A 17,629-nucleotide genomic window follows, 5' to 3' on the forward strand; every position below is an offset into this window, starting at 1 on the left:
ATAGATCTCCGCTACCGGCAAAACACACTTAAAATTACACACAATCTTTACTAACAATCCACAGATTTGAGTTTTGAAGAACTACATTCTCGCATGAAAAAGTGTTAAAACTTTATTTCATTACATATTACAAGCAATATTTATAATATTATGTGCCTTCTCATCCACCATTACAGCTTGATGCAGCTTGGTGCGAAATGAATCCTGGGAGGAAAAAATAATAATTCTCAATACACTCCAAACGAACTTTATTCTTATTGTTAAAGTCAGAGATATGTAATATTTTGAATGGCGAAGAAAATAATTAACTTTATATTTCAATCAATATATTACTCTTGCACTGCTTCGGTTCAGGACTCGTGTGACATTGAATCAGATTCAGATATTTTATCAGACGTGTTCATGAGCTCGAAGTGATCAACAAGCAATTCGTGTACAAGCAGTACACGAACCAAGCAATATGATGAAATATTAATGAATTATATGTTTGCGTCTTACAATATTATACAAAACGGAATCGTTTTCAGGCGAATTCGACTCTTTACTGTTCACTTAAAGGAGCCGAATTCGACTCTTTACTGTTCACTTAAAGGAGCCGATTCATTGAACAGAACTGACTCGACTCGACCGCAAACAAGCGCCATCACCACAGACAACGCCGTCGTCTCTTCACCCAACGGATTCATCCTCGGTAAGTGTTAAAATATGACTTTTGTCCGTTAAATGATTGTTGTATGTGTATTTCTGTATAGTGCGTGTCATTTAACAGGAATTTACCGAGTACTTTAGTTGTACTCGCACGTACAGGGTTTAAGCGCGCCTTTTTTTAAAGCAAGAAATTAACGACGCCAGATGGTGATTGTAGTGTTTTCTGAGGTATTAGCATAACGTTAACGTTAGTTCCTGAAAAAAGAAAGGGAATTTTCTTTAATTAACTTCTTGTTAACTGCATTTTCTGTTTCAGTATAAGACTGAAGTAAAGGTGAAATGACTATAAAGTTAAGGTAAGCTCTGACCTTCACTTAAGTTAACGTTACGGTTAGTGACCATCATGTATGTTAATTTTGTTCACTGTAACGTTAACGTTAAGTTAGTTAAATAAACTAAACTCATTATGAAACAAGTCTTAACTGTTTTATTAAATGAGGCTTATAATACAATTCAGTTGTATTCTTTTAAACTAACACTAACACAGTACATATTGTATATTTCTCATTGGTGTTAATGCAGTGCTAACATTTACTAATGAGAACTAATTGTATATTGTCACTAACTGTAGATTTTATTTTTTGGTGTTCAGGTGTACCTGATAATAGCTAAAGTGTGAGGTGAGTGTAAATTCTGAGCACACAAATATAACCTAAATTCATTATCACAATCTAAATATATATATATATATATATATATATATATATATATATATATATATAGAGTGTGTGCGTGTGTTAGGTTGAGTCTTATTCTACTCTTATTATATTCAAATTTTTTTGCAGCCACAGCCACTGATGTTGAAACACTGATGCTACCAATCAACCCTCGCTTGATTATTAAAGGTAATGTTGATGCCTTCCTCATTTTTATTAGATTTTTAAATGTCAGGTTTTTCACAGATTTGTTGTGAGCAGTTTCTTGTACAAACTCTTTTTCTTCTTCCAGAAGTTCCACCAGTACCTCCAGTAGTAGTAAATATTAGACAAAGATTTTTTTAAACTATAGTTTTTATTTTTATTAGCAATTTTACTGGGCATGTGTGTTTGTTTGCTTGGTTTTTAATAGGCAGAGCATGGAATGTCAACTTTGTTTCTACAAACAAATTTAATTATTCACAAACACCTCTAATTTAGTCCTTCTTTCCCCCTTTTAGTCTTATTCCTTGGAGGGTCGAGTGGTCATGGGACCTCACCTGGATTTCACAACTGACTTTGAATCTGGTCTGAAACTGAAGTATGCTGAAGATGCCTTTTGCACTCTGGAATTTAAGGTAATGTCTACAATAAATATTGTAACTGAGGGGGGGGGGGTTAAACAAGGAATGTATAGGAGCACAAGTCATGACTCCCCTTGTCCCCTTGTTATAAAGGGCCGTGTTGCAGACACAAATTGTTTGTCTGTGCTGGAGACCAGAGGGGAAGCTGTCTTTAAAAGGATGGGGCTCTTATACCATATGTGAAGTTAACTATTCAGGTGAGTGGATTACATACAAGTCATTGCAAATGCATAAATAGTGGGAAATTTTTACTGGGCAGCACAAATTAAGTGAAACTCAAAAAACGTTGATAAATATTTGGAATATTTGCAAAAAACTTGATTGAAATGAATACAACACAAGTGCTGTATCACTTCAATCAAGTTTTTTTTTTTTGCAAAATTTTCCTAATATTTAAATCATAAAAAATTAGCTTAATGCAAGAAACATCCTGCTAGTATTCAAGAGCAAGTGCTGTGATGCATGTGTTAACTTTGCAATAAGTGTGAACCCAGCATTAGATTATAGTCTGTAAACAGAAGATGTAAATCAAATCAACTGTTTTAAAATGCTCTGCCTAGGTCATTAAAACCACTATTTGTTGTTAGACTGTTCTTGATTGTGTGTTTGTGATGGAAATGTTTTTCAGATGTTTTTGTTTAAATGATTGCAGTTTGACTGAGCTACAGTATTGTCAGCATGTTCAAACTGAGCTAACAGTAATTTTGCTCTGTAGTGCAGCAGTAGTGTCCCAGTAGTGTTGTATGAAGCTAACTGTTTGTCTGCCCTTTTGCTTATAGGTGCTTTTTGGGCACCAGTTTTGAGATGGGAGACAGACGAAGTCAAAGAAGCAGAGAAGACACATCAACCAGCAAGTGTGTAAAATTATCAGGAAAATGATTGACCTTGAATAGACGACTGCCTAATTTAGCAAGAAGTTTTGTCTCTCTCTCTCATGTGTGTGTATATATATATATATATGTATGTATATATATATGTATGTATATATATATGTATGTATATATATATGTATGTGTGTATATATGTATGTATGTATATATATATATATATATATATATATATATATATATATATATATATATATATATATATATACATATATATATATATATAATGAGAGACAGAGAGAGCGCACTCTGAAGCACTGCTTTTTATATGTATGCTACATATGATGTCAGATTTTTTTTTTATGAATATGTTCTTATAGTATTTTTTGAGGCTTCACCTTCACCTTTTGAAAGTTTTCTGAAATGTTTACACAGATGTCATTAAGCTGTTAAATAAATCTGTAAAATGTATGTGTGTTTGTTTTTATTTTGATTTTAGAGTCTTCTCAGATCACCCAAAAATGAAGATTCGGTCGTCATTTACGCATCCTCAGGTTGTTTGGACACAGAGGATTATTTGATATTTTTATTCCTGTGTTTAACAAAAAAACATTTTTAACAGAGCTGGAACAACCTGAGGGTGAGTAAATCAAGATAGAATTTTCATTTTTGTGTGACCTAAAATTGCTTTGAAATTTTACAGCACCAAACTGTTAAATTAAAGTAATCCGGGATATAATTGTAACTTTACAGTTAAATCAGGTATTTAAACTGCAACCTACTGCTAAATCACAGTAATCGTATTGCAAATTCACAGTAAAATATAGTTAATTCTACAAGATAATACTGTGAAATCACAGCAACAAACTTTATTATCTACTGTAAAGTTACAATAAATGGTTGTAATTTCACAATAATTTAATGCGACAAAACCACAGTAAATTACTGTGAACTACCTCACAATAATTTACTGTGAATTTACATACAGTAATTTACTGTGAAAGTAATGCAATTATTAGCCAGTAATTTACTGTGAATTTAAGGTCAAATTTTTTACAGTGCAGTCTCAAATCAAAGCAATACTGCCGCAGTAATACATTCTGCCTCTCACACACATTCTTTTCACACACACACACACACACACACACACACACACACACACACACACACACATACTGGGTTTTCTTGTTTTATAAAGACTTCCCATAAATGTAATCATTTTACACTTTATCAATGGTACAGTCTGATTGGACATTCTCAATGTAACATTCAGAGAACTTTTGACTTTTTACATTTTCAAAAAACATAATTTTCTCTGATTTATATATTGTTTTCCTCATGAGCACTAAAAATTCCCAAAGGGTCAAAAATTACTTGTTTACATGTACTTGAGGAAATATGGGGACATCTGAAGCCTATAATGTACAGAATAGCGAGACCACACACACACACACACACACACACACACACACACACACACACACACACACACACACACACTAAACCTAATTGAACAAGTTGCATCAGATAAATATATAGGTGTCTTCAAGGTATACTGTGGTTTGGAAAAGTCAAGGTTTTAAAACCGACAAAATGTTTTGCAATAACATTCTTATGGTATGTGTAAGATTTTTTTTTATTATTTATTTATTTATTTGTATTTTAGACCTTTTTTATTTTAGGATAACAGTATTTCCAGCAAAAAAGATAAACAAAGATGCCGTTTTCAATGGTAAAGAAATCTGTGTTTTAAAAACAAATGAATAGAGCAGAAGTGAATGATTCATTTGAATTATTTAGCCAGACATGTTTACGATTCTATAATATCTATAAATGTTTTTCAAAATAAAATATATTGTGTTCAAAGGGGAAAAGAGTTTTTTTTTACCCAAAAATTTAAAAAGAATATATTTTAGAGCAGTAATCACAATATCATGAAACGTGATATTTATCATACTGTCAGAATCACACCGGCCCATGCCTATTTGTCACTGGTTCAACTGTGTGCACACATCACTGTAATTCATATAAAATGACAGAATGGACCTGATTACAGTTAAGGAGAAAACAACATATTTTAGTTTTTGCTTTTTAAAAGCTTTAGTTATTTAATTACCACAGTATATATCTAATTTGTTGGGGTACTGTTCAAATACTTACAATACCAGATCAGCAGATATATTCTTACTTAAAATTTTTCACACAGAGTTAGGTCGATCTGCATTATCTAAGTATGTTTCATATGTATGGAACGAGCTTCAATATATGTACTACACATGAAATTCGTACCATCTATCGCTACATTTAAAAATATTTGTAAAGACAAAGTCAATTTAGTACACTGCATGTTTTAACAAGTGATTATGGTTTATACTATTTTTGTGTGTATCTACAGTTGAAGTCAGAATTATTAGCCCCTTGTTTCTTTGTTGTTTTTTCAATTTCTGTTTAACAGAGAGATTTTTTTCAGCACATTTATAAACATAACAGTTTAATAACTCATTTCTAATAACTGATTTATTTTATCCTTGCCATGATTACAGTAAATAATTTTTGACTGAATATTTTTCAAGACACTTCTATACAGCTTAAAGTGACATTTAAAGGCTTATCTATGTTAATTAGGGTAACTAGGCATGTTAGGGTAATTAGGCAAGTTATTTTATAATGATGGACTATTTATAATGGTAGACTATTGAAAAAATATAGCTTAAAGGGGCTAATAATTTTGTCCTTAAAATGGTGTTAAGCCAGGATATGGTAAACCAGGATATGGAATACCTCATGGCCATGTTTTCCAATCCTGAATTTTTGTGTCCTTCCCTTTCAACTTTTGAGGAGTTAAACTTCAATTTTGTATTGCAGAGATCTACAAGGCCGGTTTTGTTAGCATTTCTGATTAATGTAGTTAGGCACATTATGAACATTAGCCATCGCACTGGCTACAGAAAAGGGGTAAAATAACATTCACGGTCAAGTTCATATGCAGCCTCATTTAAAATTAGAGTCTCACTGACAAATTTACGCTTAAAACCACATGTAAATAATACATACGCGCCTTTGTACTTGATTCCTGAGAACTTTCGTCCAATGTCTTCCATACGGTATGCTAATCGTTCATGGCCAGGCCACTATACACTTAACTTGAACGTTTCAACAGCGCCCTCTGTTGATGTTCATGATAAATATCAATTAATTCTTCCATACTGTATGTCACATCCATCATTGAAGTTGAGCTATATTAATTTTCATTTATATGTCCATAAACGTAGCTATTACGCTTCCGTTTCATTCTCGACAGTAATCATAACGCCATTGTAAACGTTCTTCCTAAAAAGACAGAAGGAGAAACAATAATACAAGAAAGTGACAAACCTGCCAAAGTAACTTAAGCCAGGTCTCCAAAACACAGTCAAGCGTAAAAGTAATTGGCCGTTTGTGAAAGTTTGTGCTGCTTAATGCATTCAGTTTTATATCGGTGTCAGCTCTCGAGGGAGACTGGAGTGAGTGTGTATTTTTAGCTCTAATTAAACACATATCAATGCGACTCTCCCTCCGCCCATAGAGGGAAGTAATGAGAGAAGCGGGCCTTAGAGAGATAGAACTGCTGTTTTAGGGATTCTGGGATCTCTGTGGACCAACAGGAGAACTGCCATACTGTGGCTGTCTGCTCTCCGATCAATGGTATTGATCAGGTTTATGCTAATAGGTAAGGAATGAATAATGGGCGAGACTTCCTGGATCTGCTATGCCAGCAACTAAAGAGAATAGAGCTGAATAACTTGTCTACACAACTTTACATAACTGCAAAACTTTGAGAATATCAGTGGGAAAGAGGGATAGTTAAAGGGATAGTTCTCCCAGAATTGAGAAATCTGTCACTAGCCTACTCATTCACTTGTTTTATTTATTTCAGCTGAACACAAAGGAAGATATACTGGCACAAAGCTGGCTCTAGGCATTGGCAGGGTCTGTGTTGCCCACCCAAAAAGAGTAGGCCTATACACATTCATTTATTTCATTTTTGGCGTAGTGCCTTTATTAATCAAGGGGTCGCCATAGCGGAATCAACCGCCAACTTATTCAGCATTTTACACACCGGATTCCCTTCCAGCTGCAACTCATCACTGGGAAACACCCATACTCTTATTCACACACAGACTACGGATAATTTAGCTTATCTTATTCACCTATACTGCATGTTTTTGGACTGTGGGGGAAATCAGAGCACCCGGAGGAAACCCTTTGTTGAGAGCATGCAAACACAGAAATGCCAATTGATCCAGCTAAGGCTCGAACCTGCGATCTTCTTGCTGTAAGGCGACAGCACTATCTACTGCGCCACCATTTTTTTTTTTCGATTTCAACAGGTGCGTGAAGGTTTTACAATGTTCTGCTAATGTTGCTGTCGTTCGCATATTAAAAATAAATTAAAAAGAAATATTTTAAAATGAAATAGTCCTATTCAATGTGTTAGACACAAAATTAACACGTCAATTTGTTTTTTATTAAATACCAGGACAATTTCAATTAAGTTGAATTAAATTCTGAACGAAATAGTTTAATTATGTAATTATGTAGACTTACATGCTTGCACTCTGTCTTTGACTGCACATAAATAGAATGAGACATTTGTCCTTCATTATCAGATTCCCTTATGCATGTTCAACATAATATAAAGCAGATGAAGTCAGAATTATTAGCCCCCCTGTTTATTTTTTTCCCCAAATTCTGTTTAATGTAGAGAAAAAAATGTCAACACATTTCTTAGGATAATAGTTTTAATAACTAATTTCTAATAACTAATTCATTTTATCTTTGCCATAATGACAGTACATAATATTTAACTAGATATTTTTCAAGACACTTCTATGCAGCTTAAAGTGACATTTAAAGGCTTAACTAGGTTAATTAGGTTAACTAGGCAGGTTAGGGTAATTCGTCAAGTTATTCCTAATGATGGTTTGTTCCGTAGACTATTGAAAAAAAAATAGCTTAAAGGGGCTAATAATTTTGACCTTAGAACGTTTTTTTTTATTAATAACTGCTTTTATTCTAGCTGAAACAAAACAAATAATACTTTCTCATGAAGAAAAAATATTATCAGACATACTGTGAACATTTCCTTGCTCCTAAACATCATTTGAGAAATATTTAAATAAGAAAGAAAACATTCAAAGTGCGGCTAATAATTCTGATTTGAACTGTATACTGCCACTGACATTCAGTAATAGTTTATTCACACACAGAGCACTCACACTGTAAATACAGCCACACTCAATTTCTCTGTTGAACATATTACTTGCATGTTTAATGTTTACACAATCTTCATTCTAACTTTTTAAAGACTATAATAATGGCTGAATGTGTGCTTATTATTCCAGTCATTATTTATTCTGAATGTTGACTGGATTTAAAAATAACTCTTTGTTAAAAAACATGTTTGTGCTTATGTTGACTTAAAATAATGTCTTCTTAACCAAGCCCAGACAAGAATATTATTACAACAATACTTTTGCTATTCCATCATTCAATTATTGGAATTTTACAGTATCTATATCCTAAACCTAACCCCAACCGGGCCTGTACTGAGAAATGTTGGAGCAATAAATACAGCCATTGACCACTGATAGACTTTTTTCACCTTATATCATTGTCAGTTGTTGCTTTATTTCAAAAACTTTTTTTTAGAATGTCTTATTTTGTGTAAGACTTTCAGAAAAGTTTAAAACAACTAGAGTGTGAGAAAATTGTGGAGACTTTTTCTATTAAAACTTAAAAATAAACTTTACCTTTGGACGTACAGTAAGTAAACTTGCTTAATATTTACATTGCCAGAGACATACTGTCTGGAAAAAATATAAAACATTTTAGTTTAGTGTATCAATGCTCAATTCAACCATTAATGTGCATTGTTAATATGGACAACAAGTAGTATATCAGTATTTAGATTTATTTTATTTATTTATTATTATTATTTATTTTATTTTATTTTTTTGAACCACCAGGGCCCATTTTTTTCTAAAACATTTGATTTGGAGCAAATTGGTCCAGATTTAGAAATCCCATGTTTTGCTATCATGATTAACTGATCTATCTTAGATTAACAGTGTAGCCTACTGGCTTAGCAAAGAACAACAGGTAGGCAAAAAACCAGTGGCCACAAACAGCCATTGTTTTCTTTTAATGGTAAGAACCAGATACACTGCAAACAAACATTTGACTTTTTTTTTTTTTTTTTTTGTCTAATACAATACTGCGTTCATATTGTTTTGTTGTTGTTTACCACATCTCATTAGATATTAGTAAAATGCTTCAAATAGGCTCCAATTATGAAGGAATTTAGATAGCATCAGTAACCATTAGAATTGTAATCATTTACTTAAAAAATACAACTTCCTTTTCTTTGGATTGTTTAATTCAACAAATCACAACTAGATAACAATTATAATCTTCTATTTTTGGGGATCAAATAGATCCCAATCTGAAGTTTTAAATAAAACAAAGGGCGGATTTGATCTAAAGCAAATGTAAGACTGGATTACATGGTCAGATCTTTTTTTCAATATCTCTCTGTCACTTTTGAGAAACTCATTACCAAGATTTGATCCAATCTGTGATCAAAATCCCACTGAATTACTTTGGAAAAACTGGGCTCAGACTTCACGTTTTCAAATAGTTGTATTTTAGACAAATTGTATATATTGTATTTTGTCCTATTCTAAGAAAGTATATATATATATATATATATATATATATATATATATATATATATATATATATATATATATATATATATATATATATATATATATATATATATATAATCATATTTAATTAGTACATGTATACACCTCAATTTCCAAAAAACAGACACTTGCAACTGGTTTTGTTTTTTTCACTAATTGAATTTAAAAGTGAGTTTAAAATAATAATGTTTTGAGATTTTGCAAATGCGACAATAGAAATCTTCCAGAGTTTTTCATAATAAATGATTATTAAAAATCCTACATTTTTATTGTTTTTATGCTTAAATATAATAGTATTTGTATTGTATCAGCAATCTATATACTGAATTTACTGGAACAAAAGCAAACCATAAAACTATAACTATAGTAAAACTGATACATATTAATAAAAAGAAACATTGGTAACACTTTACAATAAGGTTGTATTAGATAATATTAGTATTTACTAACACGAAAAAACAATAAACAGTATATTTGTTACAGTATGTATTCATCTTTGTTAAGGTAAGGTAATGAAAATATATTTGTATATCGTTCTTGTTAACTCACAGTGCATCATCTAATGTTAACATGGACTACTGAAAACTTATATATTATGTATTATATATTATGTAAAGTGTGACCAAAATATTTCTTTAAAGAATTGACTAAATGATCTAATAAGAAAGTCCAAAAAAATGTAATTAAAAAATAATAAATTTCATAACCTGCAATAAATTAAACAGATTTATCAAGACATTATTAGCAGTTAATATTAGATACTGTAGGTCAGGAACACTGAGACATTCTGTCTTCAATAAAATAGTTATATTATTATAACATAATAATATAACATAATATTATTAACATATTTTAAAATAATACATAATACACATAATAAATGAAACATAATAATAATGTTAAATTATTATATGGCTGACCCACTGAAGCTAAGCAGAGCTGTACCCCGTTACTTGGATGGGAGACCACGTAGGAAAACTAGGTTTCTGCTGGAAGTGTTGTTAGTGAGACCTGCAGAGGGCGCTCAACCTGCAGTCTGTGTGCGTCCTAACGCTCCAGTTTATTGATGGGGACTATACAGCTCAAAACTGCTTTCGGATGCGAGATTCCTAACAAAAATGTGTAAAGCGCTTCGAGTGTCCAGAAAAGCGCTATATAAATGTAAGGAACTATTATTATTATTATTATTTTTATTATTTTGTTTTATTATTAGTCATATCAATTGAACATGAATGATAAAACTACTGAAAGTGACAGACTTAGACTCTACTATCTACTGCAGCACAGTTCAAACAAAACTCTTTTGACATCAGTGGTTAATACAATAGAAAGGCAAACAGACTGACAACAGAAAGGGAAGTTTATTTTGGCTGTGAATTGCGTCATTCCATTTAATAAACCTTCGATACATTCATATACAAGACATACCACTGAAGTTTCAAAGGAGAAATATATAAGCTGGCTTGAAATGCTAATAATATTTAAGGTTTAAGCCTCTAGTTTAATCAAAATGAGCATGATCATCCCAAAAATCAGAGGATAAACTGTTGAAACAATGAGAAATTGTGACTATAGACTTGATCGTAACGATGATTGATGTAGCATTAGCGTGCCATTTCATAATACAGAACAAAAACACTACTTATAAAGATACTTAAACAGACAAAAAAGACAATAAATATTACAGAATGTGTAATAAAGACTGCAGATAGTACTTCATCACAGATTGTGCATTTTGGTATAGATTACAAAACCACCAGATCTAAATAACCTCTATTCGTTTAGTTTGTGCTGTTAAAATCTGCCGTTATATGATCTGAAATGAAACTCTCTGCTCAACAAACATAAATAATACTGATTTATAGCTATAATCTATCATATGTTTATAATTATTTAATTTCCTATATAGTTCTTATAACACAAGGTAGGAGTTCAGTTGATAACCTCTTCCATTTTTTTCATTATCTGATGCGATAATCAAAGCTGTAAGTGTTAAAGAATCAGCAAATGAAGGGTTTATCAAAAGCACTCCCGTTCAAAACATCAAGCAGAAACCCACACAGAGTTTGAACAGAAAGAGACGTGTGATTGGGTGTAAATGAGTGCTTTCATAATCAGAATAAACTGCTGACACGTACATTCATCACGACACAGTGCTCTCTGATTGGTTGGTGAGATTGGTGATCCTAGCTACAAATAAACCATAGTAAAAAAATAAAACAAACCTCACAATATCAATGTTAAACACAATGAAGAACAGATTGGTTAAACATCCTACAAGATATCTTCATTTCTTATATGTGGTAATGATACACAATGTGTATAAAACTTGCAATAGGACCACCTTTACATTAGCAGCACTTCATCAGACTTGCATATCTTTAGCGTAAAACATAAATATTTACAAGGATAGGGGTTGCCACAGCGGAATCAACCTCCAACTTATCCAGCATATGTTTTACGCAGCGGATGCCCTTCCAGCTGCAACCCAACACTGGGAAACACCTATATACATTCACACACATACACTACAGAGAATTTAGTTTCCTCGATTCACCTATAGCGCATGTCTTTGGAGGAAACCCTGGAGAAAACTTACACGGACACGGGGAGAACATGCCAACTGACCCAGCTGGGGCTCGAACTAGACACCTTCTTGCTGTGAGGCGATCATGCTACCCACTGTGCCACCGTGACGCCCTTTGGTTAATATATTTAACATATTTTACGTTTTTTTACCGTTTCTATTCTCTTCTGGAAGTCTGTTGACTGTCTAGTTTTCTGAAGCCCCTCCCTCACAAAAACACAATGGGCTCTGATTGGTCAGCTGGCCTAGTGTGTGCTGATTCACTAGCTGCTCAAGTGGACATTTGAAGAAAATGCCACACCTGGGGTAGGCTTTATGTAAATTTTAGGGTTAGTAATGTTATAATGGGTTTACATCATTAACTCTAAAATTTACATAAAGGAAGAATCTTGCCGTTGTCCTTACCTGCCATTTCTTCTATAGTCTGCATAAGAAAATACACCGTAAAATAAGATCACTTAGAAGGAAAGTAAACATGCCCCAGCAGGCACACAACATCATTAGACGTTAATATTAGGTTACATTTAGGTGATGACGTCAGGTGATCATAATTCAATATCTAGGCAGCATCTGAGAACGTTATTTTTACGTCCAATAACGACGTCAAATAACATTGATATTTGGTTAATTTTAGGTTGTGTTGGAAAGTGACCAAAATCCAACGTCTGATAGATGTCATAGTGGTAACGTCCACACAACTTCAATGTGTAACATGATTAGACGTTAATATCTGGTTGATTTTAGGTTGGACATTGACATCGACCTGACGCTGGGTTCTGACGTCAACCTGATTTTCATTTCCAAACAAAATCCAATATCCCCACAACACTAGGGTACAACGCCAATATGACGTCATGTTGATGTCCTGTGCCTGCAGGGACTGCTTTAAAGCGACGAGTTGACTTTATTTAAAAAACTGAGTAAACTCATCAGCTTAAAATTATTAAGTAAATAAACAACATGCATAATTATTAGGGATGTAACGGTATCAGAATTTCACGGTACGGTAATACCTCGGTATGAATGTCACGGTAAAAAAAAAACTTTTGAAAATACTCCAAAAAAGTGCCAAAAGTGTCAATGACATACAAATTAGCCATCTATCTGTTAGCTTTGAAACAGGAACTTCAATTTTAATAACAAAAAATTATTAAACCATGTAAAAAAATAAAGTTTCAATTTAGTATTGTTGAAAACTCATCACATTTAACATTTAATCACTCACTTAGATAGAGATGGGTTTAAAGGAAAATTATCATATAAATATAATCTGGTAAAAGCTGGTATCTCTGGGTATTTACAATGTCCCCTGCAACAGAAAAAAACCCTCTCATTTGGGAATGAGGTTTCTGGGACAAGAGAGATATGACTTGGCCCATGTTGACAGCAGTGGGTAACGTTGTGCATTGTCTTTCCCCCACTTGAGAGGACAAACCATGAGTAAGATAGAGGGTCTCTTTGCGGTACAAGTCAATGTCTGCATCAATCTGAACAGTGTGCTGTGTTTCTGCAGTCCCCATGACTGTTATTAGTCGTATTCCCCAACTTGCAGGCACGTGCACACATAGGGCTCAACCTGTGCAGTGCACATGCCCTTTTTAGTTTTGGATAGAAAATGCCCTTCCAAAACGATCAAAAGTGCCCCCGCGACGCGACACAACCTCCGTCCAGTCCAGCCCTTCAGTAGGCGCGCGAAAACACCTCTCTTGAGTATGCGCGCTCAACCCCCCCTCGGCGCTTTACAATACGCGCGCCACAACACAGCTGATCAGAACGCGCGCGACAGCACCGCTATTCAGCACGCGCGCGGCGACAACACCCGCTTTAGGTTCGATCATTTCCATCTTTTTTTCATCTCCGCTACTAGCAGCACACTCCATTTCCGCATTACTGGATCTGTAGCGACAACAGACCGCAAAGGATTATGGCCACGCCTGGGCTGATGGGAAATGTAGTTTCAGCTACCTCCCGTTCGCTTCATTCGCCTGAGCAAATTTTCTCTGAAGACCTATAGTTTTATCGAAAAAATTTAATATTGCGGTATGACGGTATTTACAATACCGTTACATCCCTAATAATTATAAAAATTAAGTTAAGTCAACTCAACAGTTCCAAGTTACAATGGGATTACTCACTTTTAGGGCAGCGGGTTTACTTTCTTTTTAAAAAATGAATCACTTTATCTAGTGTATCTCCCTTTGAGCATCATTAAATTGCAGTCTGTTGTTTATGCTCAAACTGCAATAATACACACCATTCATTCATTTTTCTTCGGATTAGTCACTTTATTCATCAGGGGTCACCACAGCGGAATGAACCACCAACTTATCCAGCATGTTTTACACAGCAGATGCCCTTCCAGCTGCAACCCAGTACTGGGAAACATCCATACACACTCATTCACACACATACACTACGGACAATTTAGTTGATTCAACTCACCTATAGCGCATGTGTTTGGACTGTGGAAGAAACCGGAGCACCCGGAGGAAACCCACACCAACACAGGGAGAACATGCAAACTCCACATAGAAATGCCAACTGATCCAGCCGGGACGCAAACCAGTGATCTTCTTGCTCTGAAGCGCCAGTGCTAACCACTGAGCCACCGTGTCACCCTAATACACCCCAGTTTTAGATTAAAAAATCAAATCATAATCAAGGACCACTTGAATGTGCAAATGTCTAATGTTAATAAGTCTGGACGCAGTGCCTCTAGCGTAAAACGATCCCTAAAAAAACTCTATGCTGTTTAAGTTGATGAGCACACACACACGACAACAATAAATATTTTACACCCATAAACTGTTGTGATGTATTTGAGTTAGAAGTTGAGCGTCTCTGACATCATCTTCCACCAGTCCATGAGCTCCTCCTTCTCCTCCTCCTTCCTCTCCTCCAGAGACTCCAGCTCAAAGTCCAGCTGAGAGAAAAGCAGAGCCATGAGAGAAAGATCTAAATGAGAAGAGGAAGAGAAAGCTGAAATGAGGGTCTGTATTTACCCGTGTGGAGGGGCTGTGGGGAACGGCCACTTTCTTGACCACAGTCAGGTATCCTGGAGCAGATGCAGACACTTTGTAGTTTCCAGGAGCCAACAAGCGCCAGTAGTCACCGTCTTTAGCTGAAGAAGAAGAAAAAAGGAAAAATTTCAATTCCAAAAGTGGCCACATGAGGGCAGACTTACACATAAAATTTTCAACAGAAAAGCCTGCTTTAAATGTTTTTTACAATGTTAAAAAAAGCTTTTCATATATACTTATTTAGTAATGTATTCAATTATTTTTTAAGATTTATGATATAAAATTATATACTCTAACATCTCAAAGTCAAATACTATATATATATATATATATATATATATATATATATATATATATATATATATATATATATATGATTATAAAGAACTGAAAAGGTATGTTTCAAGTATTTATTTAGAATATTTATGTACATTAATTAATTATAGAAAATTAATTAAAAAATATTAATATATAAAAAAATTTTACTGTACATTTTATAAACACTCATTGGCCACTTTATTAGGTACACCTGTCCAACTGCTCGTTACGCAAATTTCTAATCAGCCCGTCATCACATGGCAGCAACTTAATGTGTTTAGGCATGTAGACATGGTCGAGACAATCTGCTGCAGTTTAAACCGAGCATCAGGATGGGGAAGAAAGGTGATTTAAGTGACTTTCATCATGGCATGGTTGTTGGTGCCAGACAGGCTGGTCTGAGTATTTCAGAAACTCCTAAATCCACTGAAAGTTTATGCACAACCACCTCTATGGTTTACAGAGATAAACCCAAAAAAATTAAATATCCAGCAAGGGGCAGTTCTGTGGATGCACTTGTTGATGCCAGAGGTTAGAGGCGAATTGCCAGACTGGTTTAAGCTAACCAGATGCCACTCCAGTCAGCTAAGAACAGGAAACTGAGGCTACAATCGCACAGGCTCACCAAAACTGGACAATAGAAGTTTGGATGAACGTTGCCTTGTCTGATGAGTCTTGATTTCTGCTGTGACATTCAGATGGTTGGGTCAGAATTTGGCGTCAACAACATGAAATCATGGATCCAACCTGCCTCGGATAAACAGTTCAGACTGCTGGCGGTGAGTGTAATGGTGTGGGGAGTATTTTCTTGGCACAGTTTGGGCACATTAGTACCATTTGAGCATCATGTCAATGCCACAACCTGCCTGAGTATTGTTGATGACCATGTCCATCCCTTTATGACCACAGTGTACACTTCTTCTGATGGCTACTTCCAGCAGGATAACACGCCATGTCATAAAGCATGAATTATCTCAGACTGGTTTCTTGAACATGACAGTTAGTTATTGTACTCAAAAGGCCTCAACAGTCACCAGGCCTAAATCCAATAGAGCACCTTTGGGATGTGGTGGAATGAAAGATTTGCATCATGGATGTGTATGTGCATGTGATGCTATTATGTCAATATGGACCACAATCTCTGAGGAATACTTCACTTAAGAATAGGAAGGATTGAGGCAGTTCTAAAGGCAAAAGTGTGTCCAACCCGGTACTAGTAAGGTGTTCCTAATAAAGTGGCCAGTGAGTGTCTGTTTTGTAAATACTGTACAAGTTTTAATACTGATGTAGTTCCAATAAATTAATGCAGTTCATTATACATATAGTGAAAGCAGTATAAAAATTATTATCAGATTAATAAACAAGAGAATAACATTTCGTATTTGGCAAATGTATTTTTATAAAACTACTTAAATTTTGGCCAAAAAATAAGCTCAACAGAAAACACTATTATTTAGGCATCTGATTATTTAATTTACCTAAAAAATGTGTTATAACATAAAAATAGTGATTTATTTTTATGAAATGACAGTAATAACAATTATATATTGTCACATACAGTTGAAGTCAGAATTATTAACCCCCCTATCCCCCCCCCAATTTCTGTTTAACAGATTTTTTCAGCACATTTCTAAACATAATAGCTTTAATAACTCATCTCTAATAACTGATTTATTTTATTTTTGCCATGATGACAGTAAAGAATATTTGACTAGATATTTTTCAAGACACTTCTATACAGCTTAAAGTGACACCACGGCGACTGAAGCCCTGCACAAGACTTTTGGCCAGCGGAGAAATTAAAATGGTCGTGCCCAACTGAGTCTGGTTCTCTCAAGGTTTTTTTTCTTCACTCCCATCAGGTGAAGTTTTTTTTCCCTCTCCGCGGTCGCCACTCGCATGGTTCAGGATTGGTAGAGCTACGCATCGATGAATTTGCTCTTCAGTGTTTGAACTCTCAGTATTGATTAAATCACACTGAACTGAGCTAAACTGAACTGAACTGAACTTAAACACTAAAAAAATGAACTACACTGTTTCAGTTACTGAACCACACTGTTCCAGTTACTATGACCATTTATGTGAAGCTGCTTTGACACAATCTACATTGTAAAAGCGCTATACAAATAAAGCTGAATTGA

General features: G+C 34.3%; 1 protein-coding gene and 1 long non-coding RNA gene across 5 annotated transcripts in view; both read right to left on the minus strand.

Annotated features, from left to right (window-relative positions):
* The window catches only part of LOC141385551 (uncharacterized), a 33,116-nt gene extending 27,134 nt beyond the window's left edge, over window positions 1-5,982 (minus strand). For 3 of the 4 annotated variants that reach the window (XR_012406025.1, XR_012406026.1, XR_012406023.1), the window contains exon 1: window positions 5,873-5,972. This is a non-coding gene — a long non-coding RNA (uncharacterized lncRNA). Of the gene's footprint in view, window positions 1-5,872 lie in introns of all 4 variants that reach the window. The other variant, XR_012406024.1, reaches the window with a different exon arrangement.
* Window positions 5,983-10,905: 4,923 nt separating this feature from the next.
* cpe (carboxypeptidase E) overlaps window positions 10,906-17,629 on the minus strand; it is a 44,418-nt gene continuing 37,694 nt past the window's right edge. The window contains exons 8-9 of the mRNA NM_214810.2: window positions 15,153-15,271; window positions 10,906-15,073 (exon numbers count right to left, since the gene is read on the minus strand). Coding sequence (NP_999975.1) covers window positions 14,975-15,073; window positions 15,153-15,271 — 218 coding nt within the window. The 3' untranslated portion in view covers window positions 10,906-14,974. The remainder of the gene's footprint in view (window positions 15,074-15,152; window positions 15,272-17,629) is intronic.

This window comes from Danio rerio, chromosome 1, assembly GCF_049306965.1.
Source record: "Danio rerio strain Tuebingen ecotype United States chromosome 1, GRCz12tu, whole genome shotgun sequence".
Lineage (NCBI taxonomy): Eukaryota > Metazoa > Chordata > Actinopteri > Cypriniformes > Danionidae > Danio > Danio rerio.